The sequence below is a fragment of the Anabas testudineus genome, chromosome 23 (genome assembly GCF_900324465.2).
Source record: "Anabas testudineus chromosome 23, fAnaTes1.2, whole genome shotgun sequence".
Taxonomy (NCBI): domain Eukaryota; kingdom Metazoa; phylum Chordata; class Actinopteri; order Anabantiformes; family Anabantidae; genus Anabas; species Anabas testudineus.
This window is the reverse complement of record NC_046631.1, coordinates 12240819-12253215: the sequence shown is the minus strand read 5'-3', so window position 1 is coordinate 12253215 and position 12397 is coordinate 12240819. Positions and strand designations below refer to the sequence as shown.

Here is a 12397-nt window from a genome sequence, read left to right as displayed (position 1 = left end):
CGATGACAGACGACCTGAGAGGGATCTGGACAGAGCACACCTGTGTGGGCGGGGCTAACAGCCCTGTGACCTCCAGCTGATGACAGGGAGGTGTAGAGAGCTGTGTGTGTGTGTGTGTGTAGTTGTGGGTTGCGTGCGCATCTTGTCATTGGCGCCGGGACAAGGGGTTAGTTAATGGGTTGGTCTCCATGGTAACCAGGTGTGAGCTTTACCTTGAGGTTGACATGGAGTCAACACACAGACTTTGAGTGTTTCTGCTGTGTGTCTCAGAAAACAACTGAAATATGAGTTTAAATGTTTTATTTACAAAAAAAAATAATACACATCATATAATTAAAAAAACATTGAATTCCTATTAGAAATAGTAAAAAAATATATTCAAAAGAGTGTGAAGTTGTGGCATTTTAAATAATTTCAATCTATGGGAAAGTGATAATTATAGATACACGGTGAAAGAGTTAAGTCAAATAATTAAATGCCACAGCTCTCATGCTCTGTTAGTCCCATGTGGCCAGTCCCCTGTGTCGAACATGTGTGACGCCAGATAGTCCTCGTACTGTCCGTCTATCAGTTTGGCTGCATTGTTCTTGGCGAACCAGCAGTCCACAGTCTGTGTCCCGCTGTAGATCCGCCGGCTCTTTTGAACCACCGGCACGGAGCGGCTGTTCACCTTTAGGACTTTGGAGGGTTTCATGTCGCCCTGTGCAGGAAGCTCTGCCAGTCCCACTTCCTCATACAGGAACTGACCTAAAAGTGAATCAATGGTGAAATTTATTTTAGTTGAAGAGTATTTGAAGCCCAGTCACTTGATTTTCTGATATTGTGTGATCGTCTGAAACCTTTGTGATCAATAGTTCCCACAAAAATAAAACAGGATTCAAGAATTTTGGTAATAAGTTTGGTAAATTACTGTCCACAAAGCTTGAAGAAACAATTTCACACTCATGCAAACCTGTGAATTTACACTGCTTTGAAATTGCGCGTCATTTTGATATTAACTTAAACTACAATTGTTATAGATCATGATGCCCCTTCAGGCTCTCAGACATATTCACCAACTTCATCTGTTCAAGAAGACATAATCAGTCAGCACATAATCATTGCTAACACGTACCTAGCAGGCCATGGCAGTTGTGAGACAGCCCTTTGCTGTTAGCGATGTAGAAACCCAGATGGTCTCTCTGGTAGGGGGCTGGGTTCTTGTACTGATGCAGCAAGATCACAAAGCTGATGTTCCCACCGACCACCACGGTCACGTTGGACTTTCCTACAATAGCCACTGACAGTGCACCGCTGTCCACTGAGGCAGTAGAGTCACAGGGCAGGACCATGCGGTCCCGTCCGTCCAGGATGACTTTCTTTGGGGTCACCTCGATGTAGGCTCGTTTGGGATGATCCACCACGATGGTGATGGTGCTGAAGTAGGTACGCTGGTGCTTGTGGCTGCCTGGTGGCGCTGGGGCACCGATTAGCTTACCATTCACTGTCACACCTGGACGACAGAAATTACCCATCAACAGATCGCGCTGTAAAATACGTTTAATAATGTTTAACAGTATCATGCATCTCACCAGAGTACTTGTGGTCAGAGACCAGGCGAAGGATGTGTCCAGGGTCACCATTGATGTTAAAGCACACAGTCAGTTTACTGAGGGGGAACTCCACCACAAAGTGAGGATCACCGTCCGCTAAAGTCGTAGGGAATAAGAGGGGTCAAGAAACACTGCTTTTAAAAAGCATATAGCAACGGAGTCTGTAAACAGATCATTCCTTAATTTGACTTCTTTCTGATTATAACAGAAGACGGTGAACCGAAGAGATCTGAGTAAGGGAGAAGAGTTTGATTCTGCATTTTTGGATACAAGACATGAGTAAACTCTCACTAAACAGAAAATAACAAAATGTAATTGGTGATTAGGACAGTAGATGTCTTGGTATGGACTAAGACATTAGTGAGCTCAGTTCTTGGAGATTGTTTTTATCTTCAGCTGGAGTCTTTTCAGGCGTGTGAGAACCAGCTAAGAAGAGTGATGAGATGACACGAGATGATAGAGCAACAGTAATGATGGGGTCATTAGCCCTGGCTAACTGCTTCTGATGGAGTCCTTCTCTTTACTGTAAAGAATCCACTTCTAAACTCTGTCTCATTTGCCCACTCAGTGTGTGTGTGTGTGTGTGTTAAAGTGCCACGTAGTGCCTGTCTTAGCATTTGAATTAGACCCTGCACACTCTTTCCTCTTTCCTTTCGTTAAGAGGCATCCTTGAACACCTCGCTGACTGTGTGATCACTGCCGACTGTCTGAGAAACATCCCAATTACAGCCTGCTCACACAGAAAGTGCAGGGAGAGAGTCTACTGTACGTTCCCTCCTCTCCTCTCTTTCAAGTTTTACCATGGAGCCATGTAACTGCACAGTATACAGTGTTCATTGACTATCAGATGAAGCAGCTAGGGGGATATATAACTGCTCATATATGAGAGAGAGAGAGAATGTGGAGTCACCTGATGTTTTGGAGATGATGATGGATTTCTTGGCGGGTCTTCTCTCAACTGTACCTACAACAGAAAGAGAGTATTCACCTATAGTGCATCGGACAGAGAGAGAGGCGTTGTATGGGTGCATGGTCTCAGCTCTTCACCAGAATTCATTGTCATCCCTTACAGTTTTAAACGTGTTTGTGCTGAAGACAATAGATTGAGTTAAACAGCTGTAATAAGCTAATCATGATACGCCCCAAAACGTAACCCAACAAACAGTACATTGTAAGTTATTTTGCTATATTTGGTGAAAAACCTCAATATTTAGTATGGACTGTTTTTCAGGTTTCTACCATCTATTCCAATTCCAATCTAGGTCGTCCTCCACAATAAACAATTAAACAGACTCTGTCTTTGTGTATATGCCTGGTAGGAGACCTTTCAAATACCCTGTGCAACCAAATCTAGGAGACAAAACCTCACCAATCATGTTGCTCAGAGGTGAAGTGTGGCTGCCTGGCTTCCCGGTGGATTTCTGTGACTTTCCATCCTCCGTGTCACCTGGCATCTCATTTGAAGTTGAAACAGCCATGCCTGCAGCCGGACTCATGGTGGGTGCTGGAGCCATGGTGCCATCAGCCAGGACCTCCGGCTTCTCCACCACCAGGTTGGTGAGGGGAGTGAGGAAGTTATAGGTGAGGGACAGGTTGGTGGCCTGATGAGAGTGGTCTTCTCTCTCTTTGCTGGTTTGGCTGCGCAGCTGAGATCGCAGTTCCTCCTTCACACTCAGGAAACCCCATACACGTTCCACAAAGTCTTCTGCTATTGAACCCAGAGCGTTTCCTAATCCCTGTGAGCCTTCTGATCCTGGAGCTTTGGGACCAGCTGCCATTGCTGCTTTAGCTGCTTTCACATGTTTCTCAGTCTCTAGCTGTCGGTGCTGCAGGGGCACATCTGTCTCCAGTGTGATGCTCTTGTCACTGTTGCTGGCAGTAACCTGGATGTGAAGGGATTCTGCACTGTGGTTAGTGAGCTTGCCGGCAATGACGATCTCAGAGCCGTTGAAATAGTTGGTGAAAAGATGTTGAGTGACGTACTGGACCGAGTCCTCTGTGTAGTTGATCCTTATATCAGACAGCAGAGGAGTCCCTATTTCATCATAGAATCTAGAAAAGAACATGAAGACATTGGATTGCAGCTGACTGTTGCAATAACTGTAATGCCGATTCCCCTTTCTTATCAGTGAGACCACGGCACTAGTGTGTTGGGTGTTACTGTAAAGTGCACTAGGAAAAAGATCCTGCATTTAACCAGGAGTGACGGAGCCAAATCAAATGTATTAGCCTTGTCTTGAATACGTCCCTATACTGAAATGGCAAATTGGTGGCATATTAGGCAGACTCATGACTTCAATTAAGGTTTGGTTAAGTTTGGTCAACTAGAACTTGGTTAGGTTTAGATTAATGGTGTGATCATGGCTGAAAGAAACCACAGTTTGTTTTTGGTTGGAGATGGAATGAAAACCACCCTCTCCAGGTCAAAGTCCAACATATTTGTGGTTTAGCAACAACAACGCTGTGCTCTGTCTGCCTTTGCTTCTGAAAGAACATGGTTATTATTTGCAAGACCACAAAGAAACTTAAACACTGGTTGTTTTAATTGTTTGAACAGATGACTAATGCTGCTGTTAGGGTTCTTGTAGGGACAGTCTCCAGTTGTAGCACTGTGCTCATTTTACCTTGCAAGAGGATTGCAAATTATTCAAACTTGACCTGCACAAATCATATTTCTTCTCCTTACCAATATCCTGCAGCCACATCAACATAGATCAGAACATATCTGTGTAGTTTTCGAGGGAGGGCTACAAGGTTGTTGATTTCATCAAATGTCTTGTTTATTCAATTAAGTCACCTCCTGGTCATTAGTGTGCTTGTCTAACCTCTGAAGCTTCTATCACCCCACTTCAGAGTCTGTGCACACATAAAGGAGTGTGTGTAAACTGTGTATGTGCATAATTCCCGTGTCCTGTCCTTGTCACGCCGCACTAAACTTCCTCACTTGTTACCCAGTGTGTTTGTTCAAGTAGGACGAAGGCTATTATCTGTGGAGTCTGTTAACCCCCCATACATACCCAGACACAGGTTTCACAACACAAACACACATTCCTGCTCAACTGAACAAACACCTTGGTGTGTCTGAGGGCGGAAGAGAGAGAGAGAAAGAGAAGAGGGCTGTGTGCAGAGGGTAAAATAGGTCTGACAGAGAAAGAGAGTGGCTGTTGTAGTCTGTGGCTGTCACATGTTGAAGCTGATTAAAGAGATCTGTTGTCAGCACCGTCACATTTACGGCCTCGGCTCCTTCGTAGATTGATGAAAGATGGAAGTACGTGTCAGAGAGGAGAAAGGAGGCATTAAGGAGAACTAATGGGCTCAGAAAGAAAGAATTAGACAATATTTCTTTAAGAGTTACACAATAATTAGGCTTCAGACCCTGGCTTAAGACCACATTTGGAGGAGTTTTAGTTTTCATAACAGTTGCAGTAAATTTCCTCTCAGTTCAAACCAGTTTTTTAGACCATTATCTTTCCTCATCTTCGTCACATATTGACCAATTTTAACATTTCACTTTCACCCCAGTGTTGAACAACATTTAAATCAGTCTTATGCTAATGGTGCCATAGTGTCAAGGCCAGTTTCAGATAAACAAACATTCTTTTACCCCTTGAGCATTGTGCTGGCGTCGGCCTCCTCGTGAATGCGTCTCATCATGCCACAGTTTTCCAGAGCCATTCGCTCCAGCAGCCGGTAGTCCACATCGTTCCCAATCCCAATGGTGAAGATGCAGAACTTTTCCTGCACGGCTGAGCGAGTGTTCCCCAGGATCGCAAAGGACTGGGTCTCCCCAACAGTGGGCCGTCCGTCCGTCAGGAAAATAATGAGGGAGACACTGTTCGAGTTGGCATCAGGACCCGAGAGATGATCACGAAGCAGAGAGGAGCCAGTCTGGATCGCCCCATCAATGTTTGTGCCTGAAGTTGTGGGACAGCAATGAAGCTTATGAGTCACACTTTACAGGTTTTATTTGCCCTGAAGCAATATGGAAACCAAACCTCATAACAAAAGAAGAACCAGGAGAAGAGTCCGGGAGTCAGGTCTCTCAAAATACAGGACTAGTGTAAAGAAGATAAACCGTGAGGACAATGAAGTCTCACCTCCATTTGGAACTAACGTGAAAATAAACTTCTTGGCGTCTCTGACAGAAAGAGGTGTTACTGGAACAAGACGGTCCGGCTGCCAAACTTTGATCTTGTTGGAGAAGCTGATGAAGTTAAACCGATCACCAGGACGCAGATCCCTCAAAATGGTGAATAGGGCGTCTTTAGTCTGAGGGAGAAAGAGAGAAAGAGATAATGACGGAAGGTTTGAAACGGAGGTTCTGTGTGGTTAGATTTTATTTGAAGGAACTTTTTTCCAGAATCAAGCACTTCATGTTGCACCCCTCCATTGGCTGTGGCCTTCACTAGGGAGCATCACACCACAAAACCTTTAGTTTGAAACCTATAGTCCTGTAGTCCTGACAGTTTTCATCTTGTGTAAACATCTATTTGACGCTGACGTTTGTGTTTTGTAGGATGAGTTATGGGTCGAGCTTTTCATGGATAATGAGGTTTTCAGCCTTATTGTAATACAAAACTACAACAGTGCAATATTTGGAAACAGAACACACACATCGTTAATCAGCAACACAGCCTTTTGACAAGCTGTGGTGTTTTCCTCATACACCCATTCCACCCTTTAAATCACGCTCTGGAGGGTGGTGTCAATAATGATGAAAACTGGTGTCAAAAATGGTTGTAGAGCAACAGAAAGCCTTTTCATCTAATAGATAATAGTCTTCTCTTTATCTTCACTCCAGTTATGTTTCATCCAAAAAACTGCGTTAGCTTCATTGCACAGAGACTGATGAGTGTAGACTTCTACTTAATAATCATACAACCTGATGTGCACGTTAAAGTAAAAAGAAAAATGAAAAACTAAAGTGATTTGCACTTCTCTGTCCTGAATTTTTACAGTTTCCACATTGCCAGATGTGCAGAGTGTGGGTGTGATATATAATTTGGTGCTGGGGGGGCTCATAGATATCTATACAGGCTGTATACAGCAGGGGTCAGAACCACAGATTGACCTACACTGAAACCCTCTATTGTGAAGCCACATCAAACACACTTGTTGTTCTGTTCATGTGGTCCGCTGGGGGCTGGCAATGGGTGGGGGGACAGATCAAGGGGTCGAGGGTGCTGTTGTCCACAAAGTTCCATTACCCCATAGACACTGACCTTCCTCCCTCACAGAATGGCCTTGTGCTTAAATCTGCTTCTCAGTTTCTCTGGCCTTTTTATGTTTCTGTACTCTTCGCTCACGGCAGCTGCAGCGATCAGCTCTGAGTCCGTCCAACGGGATTATCGTGCTATTGCAGACGGAGGAAAAAGTCTGATATTGATATTCCAGTGTGGGAGTGAGGAGTTGGGGGTTCAGGTTTCCTTTCCAATACGGCAAATGAAATCCTGCTTAAAAACATGGTGAATTTCTTTGCGAGCAACATTTCCTCTGACAATTGTTTCACACGTATGTTTCCAGGTGGAACTTTAATTTGCCATCTGCTTACAGTAAATTAAGACTCTACCAGATGTTCTAAATGCAGTAGAGCCAAGTTTATGAGTAACAAATAAAGGATAACATATCTGCACATTTTATTCCCTTCACATTAAAACCAAGATCATCAAAATGACATTTCACAAAGTAATCCAAACTCAAAGTCCACCTACTAACTTTTTCTGCATGTTTCAACTACATTTCATTGTTTTACCAGCAGTTGCTGTTTGTCCAGAACCCCACCCCCTGATGAAAATCTTTCTCAAGAATGATCAAATGTCTTAAATAAAAAAAAAATCTCCTCTATAGCTCACAGATACTTGCTTAATTTACCAATGGATTTCACTACACCCACAGGTATTTAAGCTTAACAACAGTTTTCAAGATCACGTTACCTGTCTGATCTTAGTCCCCAACATGGAGGCACTGGTGTCGATCACAAACACCACGTTCTTGGGCACAACTGGCAGGTCTTTGGGAGCAAAGTAATGGACGAAATGGCCATTTAAAACCTGGGAAGGAAAGATTTATAGCAGGCAGTGAGAACAGTTGAAGTAATTGTGTGTGATTAGTACATCATAGTAATAGAAGAGGTTGGCGGTGGACTGAAGCTGCTGGAAGGACGCCAAAGAAATGAGTGACTAGCAGGTGGTGGATGAGTGTGTGTGTTAAAGCCAGTTAATAGACTGCTGTTAAAGACATGATGTGCTCTCACCTGAATGTCTCCTATCCCCATGTCTCTCTGGACATCGTAACGGATCACAAAGTCTCCCAGATTGCCGTTGGTCGTGATCTTGGCCTGCTGGACGATGTTGGGTTTGAAGGTGATCTTGTAGACGTTCTTTTCATTTGTTATCACAGTGGTGATGGGGGGTTCGAGCTTGGCTGGACAACAAACACAGTGTTGTGTTTTAACTGGCAGCAGAACAAAACTCTGAGGTGAAGTGGCTGTGACCTAAAAGTGGACAGATGGGGCTAAACATGATGTATTTTTACTTGCATTATGATGATTGATATGTGAACCTGGTATCTTTGGTGCAGTGTTGGTGGCACCGTTGCTTCTGCCGTTGCGGAGCGGCAGCACTTTAAGGTCTGTGATGAGGGAGTGGTCAACAATGGTGACATCCAGGCTGAGGCGGCTGACCAGCTGCAGCGGGCGCAGGCTGGTCACGTGCTCGTAACGCCCCAGTCGGCGCTGGAGAAGCTCCTCGTAGGTGAGCAGGAAGACGGCCCGGTTCTTACCTGGTATATTAGCTGCCATTTTGAACACCTCCACCTCTGATTCAGCACTGGGGAGGAGGAAAGAGTGGGATAGACTGGTCACTTCACAGTGTCTATAGTTTAAAGGGTATGATAGGAAAGTTCCATATGTTCATGTTCTTGCTCTGCTCAATATATATTGTTCTATTATTACCAGTAGAGGTCACCATGGTGCAAAGTGCTAAAATTTGAAAGGCCTGCTGCTCTGACATCAGTTTCATTAGTTTATTTTATTTCACTGTTAATAAGAGTTTGTGTTTTGCCTTTAAACTTTATTACAGAGAGTATATGTTCGCTGTGTGTGTACACTGATGATGCTGACGACCGGCCCCTCTTCCAATTGCTGCATTATAAGTTCGATTTAAAAATTAAAAATAAATAAATCTGAAATTGAAAGCAGCTGTAAAATAAAACTCTATGTAAGAGAGAAGAGAAACGGTGGAGCAATTAGAAGAGGTGGAGAATAGGTGGAGCACCGGACTGCAGAGTCCAACTGGTGATATCATATCATAAATATGGGAGTTCAGCTTCTGCCTCATGTCACATCCTCCACTTCATCCGCCTCCTTTCTCCTCTGCTCTGTTTACAGTGCAGTCAGTGAATTGGAAAAATCTCATTTATTGAAATGTCACTTGTCACATAACAGCTGGAACATGATGTCACCTCTTCCATATGTCACTAGTTAGGTCACAGATTTGTTGACGGTTTGTTTCTGGACGTAGGATGTAAGTCTGTCACTTACTCTGTGGCAGGAGGAGACCACAGCAGTGGCCACTCTCACACACTCACTCTCAGGTTTCTCTTACCTTGCGTCAACTGACTCTTTGCTCTTGGATTTGCCGTTCTCCTGTTTGACCCTCTTCTTTTCCTTTGGCCTGACCTCACTCTGGTAGACACGCCCTCCAATGATCCTTATTCACAAGGGTCAAAGGTCAAGGATTAGAACAGTTCAGGACCACCTATTGTCACAGTTCAACTGAGTTTTCTCTTACAAAAGAGGACATTTGTGGACAAAATCCTGTCGCTCCCCATTTATGGTTACCGGTCCTGTGCATGAATGAACATGGCTGCTGTCTGAACAGCAGTATAAAAGTAGACACCCCGTTTTGTCTCTTAGCTAACATCTCCATAGCAACTGAAACACCATAAATCTACCAGCCACTAAATCCATTCATGAAATACCTTTCCAAGCTGCTCAGATTGGGGACAACCTGGATCAAACACCGACAGGGGGGGGGGTGTTAGTGCAGGTGTTTTATTTGTAAAGCAGAGAAGGAAGGAAACGGCAAGTTCTGAGGTTTATTATTTAATCTCTGATTTTAATTTTAATGAAGACTAAGGGTGGCAAGTACTTTAAAACTTGCCAACCATTGTTGGCTGTAGTCTGCCTACAGGAAAGAGAAATAACGTCTTAATGGAAACTCATTTAAAAGAACCTTTTCCAATACGGGTGATACTGCTCCAGGTGATACTAATGTCAATGTAAATCATCTGTCAGTTATTGTTGCTGCTCAGGTGACTCTTACATGGTGAAGTTGGAGACGTAAGCGCCTGCGGGGATTTGAAACTGGAACACGCCATCCGCAGCGGCGGAGTGCCGGTTGAGCATGGCGCAGTACACCGCGGTGAAGGCATAGCGGGAGATGATGGTGGTCTTGATGGAGAGTTCCTGGATGTGAGGCTTAGTCTCCTGCAGCAGAAACATTAAAACACAATTACTGAGCAGCCATCTAATCAAAACCTGGACCAGTGCCGCTGATGCTAAATATGGCAGGATTTTACGCGCCGTGCGTATTTGTGCGTATTTCCAGTTCTCTCTTTTTATTTTTGTTCACCAGGATACATAACTCATCCCAGCAAAGCTAGAATTCACCATAGTAACAATAACAAAATAGCAACTGGAATTTATTCCCATGAGCTGTGATCCAGCACATTGCAACTTCTCTGGCACATCTGCGCCTTTGGCGGATCACTGTGCGTCACGCCCAAAGCGCACACGTCTTGGATAACAAAATCAATGTCGAAATAACTGGGTCATGCATTCAGGGTCACGACCACATATAGAGAGTTTTGTTTAACCTTTTTTTTTTCTGTTGAGGTGAGATCATTATATTTACAGCTGACAGTTAATGAAAACCTGTGGGATAAGATGTGACTCTGTGTCTTATCCTCAAATTTCAAAAGCATCTATCTGCAGTAAATGTCACTTTACCTTGGACAGCAAAGTTTTCACCTGTCGAGGGACCCTGCGCGGCGCCTGTGGGCACAGAAATGATCAGAGACACAAATCCAAACACCAGAATGCGTAATAAAGGGTTCAGTCTTTAAATTCTTACAATGCCTAAATCAAAATCTGCCAAATCAGAATCAGTGTCATCTTCAAAAAGGGAATCCTCCAGTTGTCCCAGCACACTCGGACTGACACATAACAATAAAGCCAACAGCAGCATCTTTCAGTCCTGCTCGGTCAAAACTCAAAAAGATGAATGGGACATTATTTCCTTCACCGCGCAGCGTCCCCGACTCTTAGTCCGTGTGTCCAGATCAGAGCGACCTGACAGAGGAGTGACACAGCGTGGAGCAGTAAATTAGGCCCACCCACGGGAGGAGAGAGATGCTTTATGTTAGCCCCACTCTTGAGACTGAGAGGCAGATTGGGCTGGCTCTGCTGCCTTTAGGGGGCATGGGAATTGGTGCTTATTTCGAGCAATGCCGGATCCAGTCGTGCGGGACGGGGCCGTGAGACGTTCAAGATGCAGTGTGGAATAAAATATTTTATCTGAAAGATTTTTAGAAGTGAATGAAGCTGGTTTAATTTGTATAATTATCATTACTTATTCGTATTAAAGGTGTAGTACTCGTTATCACCACCAAGTGTCTGACATGCTCTTAAAATTCTTTACCGAGCTCAGGTTGAGCTGAGTCCCCCCCACCACTAAGACCCCGGACTGAAAGACACACAAAAAGACAGAGAAGGCTGTTATTCTTTGACATTTAGACATTTTTTCCTTTCTTTTTGATTGTTTTTTATTCATTTGAGATAGATTTTTAGTTTCTCTGGTCTATTTCTAGTTGCCCCATATCTGTTATTGGTCATTTTGTGTCTCTGTGACTTTCAAACAGAAAATATTTTTAATTATTCTGCTTGACACCTTGAGAAAGAGAAACCAGTGCAGGAATATTGTGAGTTTGTAGGTTCCTACATGGAGATTTTGGGTGAACTTGTGTGTTGTGTTATATGTGTTGGTGTAAATTAAAATACTCATATTTTTACTCTTAAATATCAAGTCACATGTCTGGAATTGAATTGAATTTAATACATTTAATACCAGAAGCTCTTGTTTTTTATTCTGTTTGAGGGTGAGAACAAAATGACACTGATGTACGTCACAACTTATTTCAATATTTACTCTGTGTTTTAGGACGTTTCACTGCCTCTTGTTTTCTAGGTTTTGTGTTTTTATTGTTTTTCTTCTATCATACTTCACATCTGTATTGTAGTTTATATCCGTGAATGTTACTGACCTGTTTCGTCTCTCTGTAGATTTTCCTTTCAACTGAGATTGTTTTAAGATGTGATATAAAAAATCTCATTATTTTCGTTCTTGTGTTAATTTAGATTTGTGTTTATATTTGCTTATATTCATATGTTTTGTTTTTTTTGTGTTGATGTGTTGCTGTTTCTGGTCGTGTTTTATTTTTATCTTTGCTTTTTGAACTGAGAGAAGCTGTAATAAAGTTTATTAAATCTTAAATTTAACTGTAAGAACCAGCTTCATCAACATTTCAACCTACACTGGCGTCATCTTGTGGGAAATATGCAGCATTGCATGTTTCTCATATAAACTGCAGTTGTTTGTATTTTGAAATTGTTCAGTTTTGTACCTTTACAATCATAAAGAATCACAGTGACGCTTCTTGTTTGTGAGACTTTTTATATCACATCTTAAAACAATCTCAGTTGAATCTGTGAATGTGTCTGATCTGTCCTGTTTACCCTGCCCACA

The 12397-nt window shown here is 43.1% G+C and overlaps 1 protein-coding gene across 1 annotated transcript; it reads right to left on the bottom strand.

Moving 5' to 3' along the window:
• Positions 1–341: 341 nt before the first annotated feature.
• Positions 342–12378, bottom strand: itih5 (inter-alpha-trypsin inhibitor heavy chain 5). The gene is made up of 14 exons (XM_026361621.1): positions 10727–12378; positions 10603–10647; positions 9917–10080; positions 9197–9301; positions 8154–8419; positions 7846–8015; positions 7526–7642; positions 5690–5861; positions 5197–5506; positions 2962–3644; positions 2503–2556; positions 1572–1688; positions 1115–1492; positions 342–747 (listed from the first exon to the last, which is right to left on the bottom strand). The coding sequence occupies exons 1-14, from the start codon at positions 10838–10840 to the stop codon at positions 488–490; spliced, it is 2955 nt and encodes a 984-aa protein (XP_026217406.1). The 5' UTR covers positions 10841–12378; the 3' UTR covers positions 342–487.
• Positions 12379–12397: the final 19 nt, after the last annotated feature.

Bases quoted from the DNA above. Each gene is read 5' to 3' on its own strand.
- itih5 (XM_026361621.1), bottom strand. From the start codon at position 10,840: ATGCTGCTGTTGGCTTTATTGTTATGTGTCAGTCCGAGTGTGCTGGGA. The intron at 5,507-5,689 runs GTGAGACTTCAT...CCACAACTTCAG, and splicing joins CACGTTAGTTCCAAATGGAG to GCACAAACATTGATGGGGCG. The intron at 2,557-2,961 runs GTGAGGTTTTGT...TTTCTGTTGTAG, and splicing joins ACCTCTGAGCAACATGATTG to GTACAGTTGAGAGAAGACCC.